At 44.1% G+C, this 17859-nt stretch overlaps 1 protein-coding gene across 1 annotated transcript in view; it reads right to left on the reverse strand.

Annotated features, from left to right (window-relative positions):
- The window catches only part of LEPR (leptin receptor), a 29345-nt gene extending 17496 nt beyond the window's left edge, over window positions 1–11849 (reverse strand). Inside the window, exons 1-5 of the mRNA XM_021535578.3 lie at window positions 11784–11849; window positions 8467–8525; window positions 6178–6474; window positions 4983–5100; window positions 426–631 (exon numbers count right to left, since the gene is read on the reverse strand). Of these exons, the coding sequence (XP_021391253.2) occupies window positions 426–631; window positions 4983–5100; window positions 6178–6474; window positions 8467–8506 (661 nt within the window). The 5' untranslated portion in view covers window positions 8507–8525; window positions 11784–11849. The remainder of the gene's footprint in view (window positions 1–425; window positions 632–4982; window positions 5101–6177; window positions 6475–8466; window positions 8526–11783) is intronic.
- Between the last annotated feature and the right edge of the window lie 6010 nt (window positions 11850–17859).

Genomic DNA, 17859 nt, shown 5'->3' on the forward strand with positions numbered 1-17859 from the left:
AAGAATGTTTGGGTTTGGACCCATTTCAGTACAATAAGTTCTGACTTACTTCCTTTGAAGAGGAAGTAAGACCTCTTCTTCATGGAAAACTCTTCACCCATGTCAAGCTGGCAGGGCTCCTTGTCCTGCTGGTCACAGTCCAAACCTCCTCTCATTCTTAGAAGTCAGTTGCATTCATGGCTCCTGCACTCTTTCAATACTCCATGTATCACCTGTCATTCCTAACCTTGTTTCAGTAATCCCCACCTGCTATCAATTAATTTCCTTGTTAAGCTCTAATCACAAAGCATGACCTTTGCTAAGTACATTTCTAACTTAACCCCTTGATTCATTTAAGCTCTTAATTAAAGTTTTCACCCTTAGCTGCATTCCCAGCTCGCCCCCTCGGCTGGGTTTTCCCTGGGCAGGGGTTCAGCCGTGCTCACCAATGTCCGTGGGCTGCAGGGCCATCGGGGGTGACCCCAGGGCTGTGCCCCCTGCCACCACCTCCAGCCACAGCAGGTAGGTGTGGTTGAGGCTCGGGGTGGCCACCAGGCACTGGCAGCTGGCCTGGTCCCCGCAGTCACACGGAGCCACCCTCACTGTGCCCTGCAGAGAGCTCGTGGATGCAGCCCCCAGGGACAGCTCTGACCTGCAGGGGGGAAAAACAAACAGGAAACAAAACAGTTTTCTGTATCTCAATAGGTGTGGCCATCTGGATGTGGTTTATTGCTCAAAAAAATAGATTCATTAATTAAAAAAATAATAATTGTAACCAATCTCTTCAACTCTGCTGCTTCTCCCTTTCTAAATGGTTTTCGAGTAATGAACACAATTCCACTAGAGAATTCCTAGATGTTTTTTAGGCACACAGTGTTGTTTTACCTTCCCATGGCAGCTCCCTGCCATCTCAAAAGAGATGAATTTCTGATTCCCATTCGTGAGGCACTGAAATAACACCAAAACAATTTGATGTTCCCTCCAGTTCCTGCTACAATTGAGCATTACAGGGAATTATTTGGGTTGGGAAGGATCTTAAATCCCATCCCATCACCCGCCATGAACAGGAACCTTTTCCACTATCCCAGGCTGCTCCAAGCCCCATCCTTGGACACTTCCAGAATCCAAGGGCAGCCACAGCTTCTCTGGGAAATCCATTCCAGGGCCTCCCCACTCTTCCAGGGAACAACTCCTTCCCAATATCCCATCTGAATCTTCAGAACCAGCAGTTCCCAAAGGATTCTTCATTCTCATCTCTACTCTTCAGGCTCTTCCAGAAACCCACATTTATGGAATTCTGCAGGTATCCAGTGACTAAATGCTTCCCAAGGTTGAGAATTTAATAGAGCAAATAATTCATGGCCAAATTTCTCCCAGCAGCAAAGCCAAGACAAATCCTGACAGCTCAATCACCTTGGATTCATTCCTGCTTTTCATGTTTCATCCTTACCCAAAAAAAAAAAAAAAAAAAAAAAAAAAGCTCCTGTTTGGGATTGTTCTGAAGTGATTTTGGAATTATTTCTGTCCAGTAAGAGGTTTGTTTTACTAATTCAGAGAAAGAAATGGAAATTCATGGAATAAGAGCCTTTCAGTACATTTTTCCAATGGTTTTATAGCTGGCACGAGTCACTGGAACACTTGGATTCAGGGAGGGCAGAGATCTCTGCATTGGAGGAGAGGGAAGGACGAGATCTGCTGCTTTATTTTTTGGGTTTATTCCATTTGTTATCTGCTCCATTTATCTGAGAGCAGAGCACAGGGAACTGGCCATGATTCACCAATTCCATTTCCATATCCTGCCCTGCTTAGAGAGGAAAAGGTCAAAAAACTGAGAATTATGGAGGATGGGAAGAGCTCAGGCTGGGACTGCAGGGAACCACTCCTGGATCATCCCAGCCCCACTCCCCTCATCCCTCACTGATCTTTTGGCATCTTGGGATCCTCTGAGGCTGGAAAACCATGGAATTTGGGCAGCACTGCCCTCCCAGCTCCTGGGCTCTGCAGGAACAACCCCAAGCAGGCCCATGTCAAGGTATGGGATACATTTATTAATGCTCCAGACAGTCAATCCTGACATTCCTAAAATAATTCTCACCAGCACTCGCAGACTTTAGGACACGGGAATTATGCTGATGGTATCTGGCAGACACAGAGCTCTGAAATTACTTGGAATAATTTGGTTTTTCTAGATGTGGCTCCGCTGTTTTCTCCTGAATTTCCTTTCAAAAACTTTGCAGAATTTTCTTTGAAGCTTCTCTGCCTTCTCCTGTTGCTCACAGATTTTATTGGTCTCCAAAAGCCACAATCAATCCATGAAAATATATTTTTTTCTTCAAACCATGTCTTTGATCTGATCTATCTGGAAAGTGGTTACCACCACACCAGCTCCTCATCATTCCTAATAATTATTTCAAATTTTAACCATCCAAATGAACTTGTTTGCACAAAAAAAAAAACAAAACCAAAAAACAAAAAAAAAAAAACACCAAAAAAAAAAATAAACCAGTTTAAAGGGAGAAAAATGCTAAAGACTTATTAGCCCTCACAAGCTGAGGAGAGGTCAGTGGCTCCTCACCCAAAACCTGTCACAGAGAAGAGTTCTTTTACACCTTTACACCTTGGAAAACCTCAGAAAAAAATATGTAGGAAATCCTAAATATTTTCTATTTATATTCAACCCCCTTCAGAAGGTGATGCTTCTCCTGCTAAATTCATCTGTGGCCCCGTGGGGAGCCTGGAGACTTTCAATTAGATGCTGCAAAATGTCCTGACTGAATTTCAATCCTGTTCTTGCAATTTAAAATAAAAAGTAAAACTTTTTTTAGGGCAAATTACCTGCATTTTCAGGAAAGGTCCATCCCAACCAGGTGGCTGTGACATAGGGTCACCATTGTAACTCTGCTGTCACATTATTCCTACATCCTTTCCAAGCACTGCCTCTACTGGGAATGGATGGAGCAAAGATGTCTGAGGCTTCCAGGATTTTTCCCATAAATATTTCCCAATGTTTTTGATCAATGATAGCTCTAGAAAAATCCTTATTTGAAGAAGCTGCCCCATTAAACTGCAGCAGATCTGGGGGCTGCAGAGCTCATCAATCTCTAATGAGAGGTTGTTTTTCTCTGGCTGGAGAGGCTCAATGTACATCTGTTTGCATGATTTATCCTTAAAAAACACAGGAATTTAGGCCCAGAACTGGAGGAGAGCCTCCAAGGTACTTCAAATAAGTCAAAATCTGAATGCAGCCTCAAAGGGCAAATGATAATCAGTGCTCAAAATTGAACTCGAAGCACTCACCAAGGGGATCCCTGAGGCTAAAGACTCCAGCTTGTGGAATTAACCCTGGGATTTACAGCATTCCTGGGATCAGACAGCTGGAAAGATGTTTGGTATACAATTAACCCATTAGTCTAATGAAGCTTTGGAATAACCTTTTCTCTTTTGTATTCTTTTGGAAGAGCCATTTCAAAGCCCCATCCCCTCCCTCACTTGAGCCTCTCACAGAGCACTGCCATGGGCAGAACAGAACATTCCCATTCCTGATATTTCCAAGCAGGAAAACTGTGGATGTGGTAGAGGAGACTTCTTTAATGCTGGGGAAAAAAAAATGCTGTGAGAGATCCAAGCTTTTCTGTTGTAGATTCTCCTGTATCATTATTTTTGTGCATTGCCCTGTATGTGAGAATCCTGGCTGGATCTCCAGACTCCCAGGGAGAAACACATGCCAGGAATGCATATTTTTAAAACTGGGAATGTTTTCAAGGTATTTTGGCTCAGGAATAAAATGCTAAGGTATCAGAGAGCCAACAGGGAAAGCTGTCACCTTCCCAAAGGCTGAAATGCTTGTGCTTGCTGCTCCCCCAGAGCACAGGGACCCTAAAAGGAAAATTTAATATGGAATGTGGAGAGGGAAATGAGTCCTCCAAGGTTTTGCTTTGTTTCTCGTCTTTGCAGCAAAGAGGAATCAAATAGAGACTCTGCTGAATCCACAGGGCCTGCTCTCCTAAATTGCATGGAACTCACTGAATTCCCTTCCTAACACAAGGAACCTGGGGCTCCAGCCTGGTGGCATCCCAAAAAAATTCAATATAGAGATTTCTGCACTGGGATCACTGGCAAAGCTTTTCCTGTGCAGCTGAGCCTGGATGGAGCAGAGCAAAGGCAGAGCTGCCTCCCCCACAAACACCCATGGAATGGCATTTCAGGAGTCAGAGTCATGAGGAGCACTGGAAATGGGAACCCACCTCACCAAAACGGGAGTAAAATATTGTGTCAGCTAAACAACCATATTTATTCCTAAATAATAAATTTGGTTTCTGCTCTGACTACAGGGATGATTTTTGCCAAATGAGACCTGGCTGTTCAGGAAGTCTTCCTCTATAAATTCAGTTAATTCAACTGTTTCAGTTAATCTGTTTCATAAGGAAATGAAGTCTGGATGTTTTAATACCAATCCTTCAAACCTATCAATAAGCTAGAAAAAAAAACAGGGTGGTTTCATGGAATCAAACAGATCTTTTTGTAACCAATGTATACCAGACCTGCCCATCCCACAGGCAGGATGATTCCATCTCCCAGCATTCCAGGGAATATTCACCACAGTGACAATGAGATAAAAGCAGCATTTGCCATTGGATCACATGTAAAGTACCAGTTACTTCAAGAGAGACAATATTATGGAGGAAAAAAAAAAAAAAAAAATAGGCAGAACCAAGACATTAAAATCAAGAAATTCTAACAACAAAAATACATTAAGAAGTCAAAGCTGATTTCATTAAAATATTTTAAGAAACATGGGAAGGACAGAGAATGGGGACTCTCCATTCCAACCATTTTTCATTCAAATAACCACAAACATTCAATATTATCCATGATTACTTTTAGACAGGGTAAAGCAAAATCTGCAGAGCTAAAGCTCCCACCATGCTGGAAGCTGCAATGTTGATGTTTTAGGAAATGCTCTCAGCTTTCCAGACAGATTTAACAATAAATCCTGTACTTACTCCGAGTATAGAAGATTCACCTTCAGGTCAGTCCTCAGATCCAGCTTCAAAAGCTGCAGGTTACAAACCAACAGGTCCAGCTTGCCTCTAATCCAACAGTCCATGTTCCAGCTCCAGTCTGGACAAAAGAAAGGGATCACACATTTCTGAACTGCATTAAAATAAAATAAAATATCTGGACAGAAGTCACTCACAAAGAGAGGACAAGGAACTTTTCCTGAAAGTGAAGCTGCACCACAAATGGGAAAATATTTATGAATAATCTGAGTTGGGCACCTTAAACTCCTCCAAGGCTCACAATCCACGTGGTTCTGCACTGTCACAATTTAAAAAGGAATATTTTTTACCTGGATTTAGGGACAAGGCTGCGGGGTGAAGAAAAATTAAGTTGATGGTGGTTGCTGTGTCCTGGGAAGTGGCACAGCCTCAGCTGGAATTTGTGGAATGAAAGTCTACCTACTGAGGTCAAGGAGATTCCTGGCAGCAGGATGCCAGCTCCGTGTTCCTCAGAGACAGGAGGAAAAAATCCTTGGGGAAAAAAATCCCAATCCATGTACAGACATTTACTTCACATTTATTTTTTAAAGCCTCATCATTCATGTAGAAATGATGCCATTTGCTCTCCATCTCCCCTGCCTGCTGATGGAGTTTAAAGCCCACATCCACCAAAAATATTTAAAATATTCCTCACAGTGTCTAAACTCCTTTGAAAATCTGGGTTTATGTCCTCTTATGCAGTGCTCCATATTTTATTTACAATTCCCCTGGAAAAACAGCCAACTTTTTTTTTTCCCTTTTGAAACCGTGCTGTACAATTCCTCCATCTTCCACTACATTCTGAGATAGGACTTCACCACATGGAAGAAGGATTTTGCCATACTGAGAAAGGATTTTGCCAAATTGAGAAAAGATTTTACCACACTGAGAAAGGATTTTACCAGACTGAGGAAGGATTTTAGCACCCTGAGGAAGGATTTTACCAAATTGAGGAAGGATTTTACCACACTGAGAAAGGATTTTACCAGATTGAGGAAGGATTTTACCAACCTGAGGAAGGATTTCACCACAATGTGTTGCCTGCCTAGGATAAAAGTGAATCCCCATTAATCCACCCACCCCTCTCCTCCCAAACAACAAAAAACACTAAATATTTTTGGAATAATTAACTTCTTATGGCCTTGAGTGCTAAACCCACCTATTTTCTGAGGAGCAGAGAGATTTATTTCTGAAGGAATAAACTTCCTTGCCTGCATGCTTGCTCTGTATAAAGAACAATCAATGCTGCTGGCACTCCAAAGGCAACACAGAAAATTTTCTTCATTCATTAAAGGCTTGATTTTGGGTGCTCCAAGTTCTCTCCTCAAACCAGACCAGCTCCCAGCTGAGAAAGGGCTCAAAAAAGTCTCATTCAGCAGCACACAGGGCAGTGTGAAATTCCTGGGAGGAACTGGAAGGATCATACAATGGGCAGCTGCCATCTGAAGAAACTCTGCTAATATAAAGGGAAAAGTATTGGAAATAAAAGGAAAATTTCATATTTTTGAACAAGTAAAAGGGAGTGGTTGATGTAATACAGAAATAGGTAAAAATCAGGTTGTGTCCAGGGGTTGTTCCCTGAGGTAAAGACAAAATTAATAAAAACATCCTCTCTGAACGGTATCACAGGTGACAGATTCCAGGTTTTACCCAAACCTCACTGCACTTAAAACTTTTGTTTTCTCAATCTCTTGAAAAAAGTCAAGGCCAAGATTGCAGGCAAAGCATCTCTTTGGGATTAAATTGGCTTTTATTGACCAAAACTGCAGTGAATCCTAAACTGCAATGAATCCTAAACTGAAGTGAATCCTAAGCTGGGTGTGAGTCTCATCTCCCCATGCAGTGCTGGAACAGATCCCCTCCATCTCTTTTAAAACAGCTCCATTTCAATAAAAATTTAATCCTGTTGTAAATATGAAATAAAAAAGGACAATATTACTGTGGGTACAACTGCACAACCCCAGGGCATTATCTGAGAAATGAGAGGCAGAAAAATGATCTTTTTTTTACCATCAGACTTAAAATAAAACCACTCTGTGCACATTAGTTGATGTCATGGCTTGAATTGTGCTCACAGTGGTTTAGAGAAGAATGAGCAGGGAACAACTTCCTCTTAAACACTCTGAATTTAAAGATTAAAGCTCTACTTGCAGCAAGGCACAGGGGCATTGGTGCACTTTGCATTCTGCTCAGGAAGGGCAGAAATTTTAAGCAGTTCATTAAACAGAAATTAATTGATGCTCTATGCTTTGCCACAGCCAAAATAAGAAATACCAGAATATCTCTGGCACTGTTTGATTAATAGAAATTCATAATTCTCTAGCACAGAGCACGAGTTAAATAATACCAAAATATGAAATGAACGCTCTAAAAAAAGCTGTTAAAACCAGAAGGCGCAGAGTGTTATTCTGCAGAGGGGTTTGCTTTCCCTCCACACAGATTTTGTGCTGCCAGACTCCAGCACTCCCTCCTCTCCCACTAAACAGTTTGTGCCTCTGTAAATCCTAGCTTCATTAGGCCTCCAGCAGGAGGAGTGGAGCAAACAAACTCTCAGGCCATAATCCATGATTTAAAAAAGGACCAAAAAGTGACAAAGAGCAGGACAGAGAAGCAGCACTGTCCCCAGCTCATCTCTTTTTCAAAGGAACTTCCCCCTCGTGTATCACAGATCATCTCAAGGGATTAATTAAACATTATAAAGTCAAAAATGTGCTCAGCCCCTTTCTTCAGAAACAGACAAAATGAAGTTAGAATGACCCAGAGGAAGGCCTGACTTGTAGCTCTGTCCCCAGAGCAGCAGGGCCATCAGAGGGTGACAAACTGCCCTGAAATCCCAGGAAACCCCCCTGGAGCATCCAGGTTTTCCAGTTAAAGCTGCTCAATATGTTCAGATCACAAAAGGTACTTAAAAGAATTTCAGCAATGTGATATTTGATACTGAGTGGATAAAAGCACATACAGAGCAAGACAAAAATGTGTTTAAGTATATAAAAGGTACCTAAATCTAATGATTTTTTCCTCTTTTTGAATCTTATTTTGTAATGACACAAATGTTCCAAATTGCTCCACTGGATTACAGGGTCTGCTTTATCTCTATGCACCATCATCAAACCCTTTAAATAGTCCCTATTTTAACAAAAAAAAAATTAAAAATATAGGCAAATACCAGCTGTCCTTGCAGAGCAAATGTTAATATTGTCAGAGGCATTTCCCAGTTTATTAATACAGCATTTGGAGTGAGCTGAGCACCCTTTGGCAGCCCTGTGGTGCCCACGGGAGCAGGAATGGCAGCATTCCCCAGGAGCAGAGGAGTTCTCCTTGCACTTCTGGGCATCAAAACTCCCCACACATTTTTATCTCACCAAATCTGTCCAGGGCATTTATTTGGATGTTTCCTGATCTGAAAAGTTATCCCAAACTGCATTTTGGGTGTTTTTTAGTGACTTACCCATCAGCACAAACATGGTCAGGATGATTTGCCAACACATCTTGTTTTGTAGAGCTGACCTAAAAACACACAGAAAATTAATGAAGGACTTATAATTATCAGTCCATAATTTCATTTTGCACTTCAGTTCATTTGGTGCTCACACCTTTGTGAGCAGAATCATGGAAAACCAGTGTGGTTTGGGAAGGAACTTAAAAATCATCTAATTCCAACACATCTGATGAGGAGAGAGACTCCTCTCTACAGCAGGAAAGGAAAAACAGGCCAGAAAGGGAGGAAAAAAGCAGAATTTTCCAAGTGCAGCAGACACAGAAGCACTGATGAATTCCAACAGTGAAGACTTCACTAAACTTTGCAGCAACATTTCATTATTGTTCCTTCACTTCAGATACTTTGATCTTTTTTATTTTCATCCAACACTTACATAAATTCTGCTAAAATCAATATATATTTTTATACTTAAAGCTCCACAGCGGGGATTTTGGCTGCTGTTGTAGCCAGGAACTGAGTAAAATCCGCAGCTCAAGTCAGGCAGCAAATGCCAGGGTGAGAAATTCGAGTTAGGGAATCCCTCCAAAGGGCTCCATTCCTGAAATATTCCTGAGGACAGTTTCCTTGAGAACATCCCTGGAGCCAAAAGAGGCAGTGCCAAGGTTATGTAACGCACTTTGGGGCTGCATGTCCTGGAAAATATATTTATTTCTATATTCCATATCCACCTGAAGCAGCAGCCAGCTGCCCAGGGAAGTCACAATTCCCAAGTCCTTGTCTCCTGCCTGCTCTCCCACCCACCCAGCTGGAGCTGAATTTCTCCAGCACTGTGCTCTGCAGGATCAGCCAATCCCATCCACTTTCCTCCCCTTCCATTGTGCTTTTTCAGCTCCATTTTCAGCAACTCAAGAGGGAATCTCAGATGTTCCCAGCCCCAATTTCAGGGGACAATTTGGCTCTCAGCACAGCTGGTAGGTGGCCCATCTTACCTCTTCCTTTTCCATTAGTTTATTTCTGCTAGAGAGCCATGAGGGCCAGAGGAATTATGGAGCTATCAGGTCATTTCACAAAGATACAGGCAGGAATTATTTCCAAATCACTGAAATTAGTTAGATTTTCCCTAATTTCAAAAGGAATAAGTACCTTCTAAAAGAGTTTATTTGACATAAATGTACATTATTCACACTATTAAATGGTTTAATGAGAAACAGCCCATGTTCCTCTTTCATAGGTGTAACAAAAATCCCAGTCCATCCTTCAGCCACTTCCCAGCAGGAAACTGGCAGAGATCACTTCCAAGAAAACTGGACATCCATTTCCAAAATGTATTAAGTTATCCATAGGCCCTGGGTGTTAGAGTTTCCCTACTAAATATCCATTTACACCAGGAAGAAAGCAACCACAGAGCCCCAGAACCCAATATGGAAGGAAAATTATAATTTATATTAAGGTTTCTTAATGTCCTGATGGAAGGGAAAAAAAATTAATGGATAATTTCTCCTTGGAAAAGGTGGTCAGGATTGGAAGGGGGTGTCCAAGGAACTCCTGGAAGTGGCACTCAGGGCTGGGGACAAGGCTGGACTTGATGGTCTTGGAGGGCTTTTCCAACCTCAATGATTTTGGGGTTCTGACATAAAAATGGCCAGACAGAGCAATCAGAGATTCTGATGTCAGCACTAATTTAATTTTTAGAGCAGAAGGAAAAACCCCTTTTCAGGTCACATGGACCTAGGCTGGTTTTTCCAACATTCCCGACCAAAGCCAGTGCTCAACATGACCAAAAAAGCCCTGAAAGTTGCATGGCCACAGAACCAGCCTCTTCTCTGTTCGAAGTTCAGCCTTCCTTGTGTAAACTTTGCAGAATTGGGTAAAAAGAGATATCTACAGATAAATCCCCGGGCAGGATAAATGTACTGCTGCAGCAGATTCCCAAAATCTTTTCCAGTGAGAACACTGAACTTGCCAGAAGTTCTTACTCCACTGTAAGAAAGAACACAAGTTTTACAGGAACATTTACAGAGAACTGGAAGTTAAATAAAGAGAATTACTACAACTTGTAAGCTCTGTCCTAGAGAGAATAAATGAACACAGCCAGGACAAACTGATTTGTTTGAGGCTGGGGAAGTGTCTATACAAAAGGAAGGAATTTGGGTCCTTTTGAACCAATATATCTTAAATTATTCTGGAACCACAGAATTTGCTGCTGCTGTGTACAAGAAATTTCCTGATTTCTTATGTAAATACTGTATTCCTCTCCATATCAACCACAGAATTGCAGAATAGCTCAGCACCAAGAGTTGGGATTAAAACCAAAACACAACAGATATGACAGGCAAGGAGGAGAGCAATGAAATAAGATCATTTTTATTTACAGGACAAATGAGAAATCCTAGAATTCCCTGGCTTATCAGCATGGGAAATAGGTTCAGAACAACCTGAAATGAGCAGGACCCACAAACACCTGCACTGGGCATGGAAAATCATATAAACCGTCCCTGATTTTTGCAGGCACTGCACTACAGCTGGTTTTAAATATTAAAAATCTCTAGAAAGCATAAAAATATTTTAGCAATAATGTCTATGCACAGCATCTTCTGACCTGTTCTTTAAAGTGCCGAGGGCTTTCCAGTCCTGTTGGTCTGAGCATGGAATTCCATTTTGCCATTGAGTATATTAAAAACCATTCTTAATAAAGAGTTCAGAGTAAGTGGTACACACAAAATAGAAATGAGTACGACCCACAATGAATAATTTTGCTGATATTAAAGCTTTAATAAAAGCAACCCAAGTTGAGCAGAAGCACAGCTACAAATCCAACTCTAAACCTGCTGGTGGAGCCTCGCCCCCAAGACTCGACAGCAAAACGTCCCGAACTCTTCAGAGTTTCTCCAGACCCTGGAATTTCTCTTGTTTGTAGTGAAACCACTCCTCATTCATGCTGTGGATCTGTCCTTCCTTACGAGCAGAGCTCCTGGGATTCCTTGGCATTTAAAGGTTGTATCCACGTTATAGGTACGCTTGGAAGTTAAGGGCTCTCAGTGTGTTCATTATAAAATACATTCATAAACGCTGTACCATTCATTGACTTTCCGAAGTTCTCTTCTATCTCAGCTCCCGCAGCATCGGGGACTCACAGCCCACATTCACCGAGATTTACTTTTGTTTTGCTTCTGACACTGAATCTCAGGGAATATAAGGAGGGAAAGGGCTGAAACTGCCTGGATCTGCGAGCGGGATGTGGAACCGGCTGGGGGCTGTGCTCAGGGGGATAGTTCAGGATATCAGAGGGGGGGGGGGGAAAGCGGATAAAAAGAAAATTCACCAACCTTCTCCTTGCTCTCGGGGTTCCGACTGGTGGCTGAAGACGCTGTTCCGACGGCGAGCCCAGGACGGGCGCTGCCCTCAGCCCGGCTCCCCTCAGCCCGGCTCCCCTCAGCTCCGGACACTCAGCCCGGCTCTCCTCAGCCCGGCTCTTCTCAGCTCCGGCTCTTCTCAGCCCCGGACACTCAGCCCGGCTCCCCTCAGCTCCGGACACTCAGCCCGGCTCTCCTCAGCCCTGGACACTCAGCCCGGCTCTCCTCAGCCCGGCTCTCCTCAGCCCGGCTCCCCTCAGCCCCGGACACTCAGCCCGGCTCCCCTCAGCCCGGCTCCCCTCAGCCCGGCTCCCCTCAGCCCCGGACACTCAGCCCGGCTCCCCTCAGCCCGGCTCCCCTCAGCCCGGCTCCCCTCAGCCCCGGACACTCAGCCCGGCTCCCCTCAGCCCGGCTCCCCTCAGCCCGGCTCCCCTCAGCCCCGGACACTCAGCCCGGCTGCCCTCAGCCCGGCTGCCCTCAGCCCGGCTCCCCTCAGCCCCGGACACTCAGCCCCGGCTCCCCTCAGCCCCGGCTCCCCTCAGCCCCGGACACTCAGCCCGGCTCCCCTCAGCCCCAGACACTCAGCCCGGCTCCCCTCAGCCCGGCTCCCCTCAGCCCGGCTCCCCTCAGCCCCGGCTCCCCTCAGCCCCGGCTCCCCTCAGCCCCGGCTCCCCTTGGCCTCCCTCGGCTCCCTTCAGCCCGGCTCCCTCCGTCCCCAGCCTGCTTCTCCCCAGCTTTCCCCGGTCCCCCTCAGCTTCCCTCGGTTCCCCTCAGCCCCGACCCTTCCGCCGCCCCGCCCCGGCCCAGCGCCCCGCCCGCCGCGGCCCCTCGCACGGGATAGCCGGGATGGGGCTGGGAAGGGTTTGGAACACCGGCACCCTCGCACGGGATAGCCGGGATGGGGCTGGGAAGCGTTTGGAGCCCCAGGAGAGGCTGAGGGAGCCGGGAAGGGGCTGGAGAATCCCTGAGGGAGCTGAGGGGGCTGGAGAATCCCTGAGGAGCCGGGAAGGGGCTGGAGAATCCCTGAGGAGCTGAGGGGGCTGGAGAATCCCTGAGGAGCCGGGAAGGGGCTGGAGAATCCCTGAGGAGCTGAGGGGGCTGGAGAATCCCTGAGGGAGCTGGAGAATCCCTGAGGAGCCGGGAAGGGGCTGGAGAATCCCTGAGGAGCCGGGAAGGGGCTGGAGAATCCCTGAGGAGCTGAGGGGGCTGGAGAATCCCTGAGGGAGCTGAGGGGGCTGGAGAATCCCTGAGGGAGCTGAAGGGGCTGGAGAATCCCTGAGGAGCTGGGAAGGGGCTGGAGAATCCCTGAGGAGCTGAGGGGGCTGGAGAATCCCTGAGGGAGCTGAGGGGGCTGGAGAATCCCTGAGGAGCTGGGAAGGGGCTGGAGAATCCCTGAGGGAGCTGAGGGGGCTGGAGAATCCCTGAGGAGCTGAGGGGGCTGGAGAATCCCTGAGGAGCTGAGGGGGCTGGAGAATCCCTGAGGAGCTGAAGGGGCTGAAGAATCCCTGAGGAGCTGAGGGGGCTCAGCCTGGAGCAAAGGAGGCTCAGGGCTCTTGTGGCTCTCACAGCTCCTGCCAGGAGGGGACAGCCGGGGGGTCGGGCTCTGCTCCCTGTGCTGGATCAGAATCTCCTCTTTGGCATGAAAACATGGATGCTGACCAGGAGCAGGAAGGATAACAAGGGAGCAGGAAATAAAATTCCTACAGAAACAGCAGGAGGGATAACCTTGGAAGAGTTAAAGCTCATCTCATTCCGCCCTTGCCACTTTCCACTAGACCAGGTTGCCCAAGGCTCATCCAACCTGGCCTGGTGCCTCTTAATGATGCTAATTAATTCAAATATCTCAAGACCTGGTTGTGCTGTAATGCATATATCCATTATCTGCTGGCTCTAATTTAAGAGCAGTTGATATAAATTACCTTTTACTCCACAAGTAATGGACTGAATCACATTTTTGACCCTTTTGCACTTCAGCATTTGAGCAGTTGATAGATGTAAAGCAGTACCACATTTAACAGGAGCTTGCAATTAAAAACAACGCCCACAAATTATTTCAAGGAATTCTAAGCAAGGGTTTAGCCCTGCTAGGAAAGATGGACCTTTAATTTTGCTTGTGCTCATCCTTTTGTAAAAGGCAGCAGTAATTAAGAATGAGTGAACTAGAGACGAAAGTCCCAGCCAGGCCCAACTGAGGGTTTTATACAATGGTTTTTCTTCTCAGCAATATTATTTTAAAAGAAATGCAAACCCACTATCTCTGCTTCATGAGGTATGAAGACAAATATTTTTGTTTCCCTATTGCAAGCTCTTCTCAAGTAACCAGACTGGAACTATCTTTTGGGTGGTGTAAACACTTCTCCCATGAGCAAACCCACTGATTTGGCTTTCATTTATTTATTGACTTTCTGTAATTCACAACCCATTTCCGTAAAGCAGCATCAGCCAATTTCACTCCTTATTAAAATAACCCTCTCTTAATTGATAAATTCTAATTTTAAAATATTTCCTGATCTAGTGTGGCAGTTTGGGAAATCTGACTAAATACAGCTCGTGTCTGAGGTTAGGAAGCCACTGAAGCTTTCATATCCCAGACTTTCACAGCATAAGCAAAAGCTGTCAAAAGCTGCCACTAGAAAATTCTTTTATTTAGACTATCTTGAGACAAACATTTGACAGAGTTTTCTTTCACTTCCCCATGTGCCACTGCAGTTCAGCCAGCCAGGAGAAAAAAAAAAAAAAAAATCCCCTACAAAGCCTCCACTTGCGCAAATTTATTTATTTTATTTATTTTTCCCCCTCCCATAAGACCCAAACTAAAACTTCCTTGAGCTTAATCCTCTTGAGGAAGACAGAAGACAGGTAATTCCTCCTTTCAGAGTTCTTTGACGTGTGTTACGTTGTGGTTTCATCCTGATCATCCTTTGTGTAAACTTCAATTCCAGTTTATTCTGTCTTTCTTTATAGACCAGCTTTCCTGGAGGCCTCGAAGGCTGATCCCTGACAGGATTTGGGAACCAGGTGGGATCAGGGATCAGGGACAGGACAGGACATGAGGTTCAGGTTGGACCAGCAGGAACTTCCCCATAGAAAGGAGATTTGTCTAGATAAATTAGTTTTAGAGGTATGAGATTTTAGGGGAGTAAGTAGTTGGTTGTAGTTTAAGAGTAGTGATAAGTTTTTTTGTTATAAGGTAATACATAATTTTTTTAACTGATAGTTGTTATAAAATTTTTGGGTTATTAATTTATTCTTTTCTTTAATTGTATTGTGGATATTTTTATTTAATGGCTTTCGGTTTATTTGTACATATATGTTTTTATAATTTTTATAATCTTTACATTTGTAGCTATTTTATACACCTATATTTTATATTATATTTTTATTCATATAGTTATTTATCTAAGGTATATTTTTATTTATAAATACAGAAATATAAGTTAATTTTTTTTTGTTGAATGTTTGTGTATTGTATTTTTAGATAAGGTCAGGCCTTGGCAGGGGCTGCCCAGGGAGGTTTGGAGTGCCCATCCCTGGGGGTGTCCCAGGAATTCCTGGAAGTGGCATTCAGAGCTCTGGGCTGGGGACAAGGTGGGGATCAGGGCTTGCTGGCCTTGGAGGGCTTTTCCAACTTAAATGATTCTGGGATTCTATTACTTTATTTTATTATTATTTTTACAAAATAATATTTTATTATTATTTGACATCTTGCTGCTCAAATGTTTTCATCGCTGTTGTTTCTCTTCATGTCTGAATTACCTCTGTGAGTTTCCATTTTGCCAGTGCCATTTTGACTCCAGGATTTTCAGTTCCTCTGTGCTTTTTTCACCAGGACATGGAAATCCAGGATGTTCTCCAGCCTCAGCACAGCATCCCCTCTGCTCAGGGCCTCCCTCGTTTGTGGAACCAAAACAACTTTTGGAGAGGCTTTTATTATAAATACAAACAAGAAATTTTTTTTTTTTCCCCTCAGCCTCCACGTTTCACCTCAGATTTTCTCCCTCAAAGCATTATAAAAATAACAAGGGGCCAGAAGCCTTTCAACATGTTTCATGTTTAAAAACAACAAAATACCATAAAATACCAAGCCCCAAGTGGTTTTGCAAAGCACATGAGAAGATTTCAGTGACCTATGTGCATGTTTTCAATCTAAGTGTGAGCAAGAAACACAGAACTGTTCTCCAACAGAACAAAACTTCAGCCTTGAGGGTTTATTTATTTTAAAAATGTGACATTAAAGCAATTCCTTCCACCAGTTATGCTGGATACAGTCACAGAGCCTTGTGTGGCAGATCATAATAATTCCCTGAACTCCTACAAATAAAAATTCCTAATCCCCTGCCCAGCTCTCCCGATTCAAGAATCTCCTGCCTGGTTTTCCATCCATACAGATTGTCTGAGGAGGAGCAGAGATGCCAGGCTGGGTTTGGGTTGGAAGGGACCTTAAATCCCATCCCATGGGCAGGGTCACCACTTACTGTAAATGCAGGGAAGAAATGATGATGTCTGACTCAATTCAGAAGGTTGAATGATTTCTTTATTATAACTAAGCTAAAATACATTAATATATTATATAAAAGGAGGATACTAAAACTCCATACTACTTTCTCTGACTCTAACACAATTGGTGACCCTCTCTGAGAGTCCCCAGGTGGGCTGGATTGGCCATAGGCTCAAACAATCCTCACCAGAATCCAACCAAGCATCACCCCAGGGAAACAATTCTCCAAACACATTCCACATGGGAAAAACAAGGAGCAGAAATAGAAATTGTTTTCTCTTTCATTTTTCTCTGTGCACCTCTATGAAAAATCCTGAGAGGGAGAGCAATGTGCTGCCACAACCTCCCACTGTCCCAGGCTGCTCCAGGCTGGCCTGGGACACTTCCAGGGATCCAGGGGCAGCCCCAGCTTCCCTGGGAATTCTATTCCAGGGCATCCCCCTCTCCCAGCCAGGAATTCCTTGGCAATATCCAATCCAAACCTACTTTCTTTCATGGTGAGGCCATTCCCTCTTTTCCTGTCCCTCCATCCCTTCTCCAAACTATTCATCTTTTAAGCAAAGAACACCAGGAGTTTGTACCACAGCAAGCACAGGGAAGTTTCCAAAATAAAAAATATGAGCACAAAACCCATAAAACCCTTGATATTCACAAGATTCTCTTCATTTATGCAAATCTGTAATTACTTTATAATCCAAGCATGGTTTGAGAGGCAGGAAGGGCAGGAGGGGCAGAGCCACAGCAGCTGCTCATGGAGAGGGAAGAAGAAAAGGGAGAAAAACCAAGTGGCACCAAACAGCCTTGGCTTCCCAAGGGAAGTTTGGCTGAACCTGTGGGAAAGGAAGGATGAACAGATAATATTTCATAATATATTCTTTATTTTTGAATAGTTAAGCTCTGTTAGGAATAAGCTTTTGAGGGAGGCAGAAGGGAATGATCTACAGCAAATTTCCATTCCTTTTTAAGCCTTCACACAGCTGCACAAGAGGTCCCTGGTAATTAGTGCTGTCACCATTAGTGTAGCTTATTTCCCAAGAGCCACGGTGTCATTTGGCAAAAAGAGGATCCTGAGTGCATTCAAGGGGGAAATTGCAGCAAAATATACAAGTTTGGTAAAAAAAAAAATTGGTCCTTGAAGCAGCAGGCTGTGCAGTTTAACTTTCATTTTGACAGGCTGGATGTGTTTGATATGTCTATTTAATGGGCTTTTAAATAAAACCACTGTTACTATAGTAACATTTACATCAGAGGTTGTGCTCATGCTGCCTCTGAGGTACAGAAAACCAATCTGCTCTGCTCACCTTTGTGCTTCACACCGATATTTTACATGGCAAGCGTGTTTTCTAATAAATAATTTCCTTTTTTCAGAGTATTTTCCTTCTCAACTTGGAAATGAGGATATATTTGAGCTGGTTGGCTTTGCAGTGACTAAGCCATGCGTGTGGGAACAGCACTCCTGGTGCCAGGGAGAACAAGGATTGCATAAAAAGGAAACTGCAGCCTGGGGAAATCCATGCTGGATCCCTGAAGAGTCCAAGGTCAGGCTGGATT

The sequence above is a fragment of the Lonchura striata genome, chromosome 9 (genome assembly GCF_046129695.1).
Source record: "Lonchura striata isolate bLonStr1 chromosome 9, bLonStr1.mat, whole genome shotgun sequence".
Classification (NCBI taxonomy): Eukaryota; Metazoa; Chordata; class Aves; order Passeriformes; family Estrildidae; genus Lonchura; species Lonchura striata.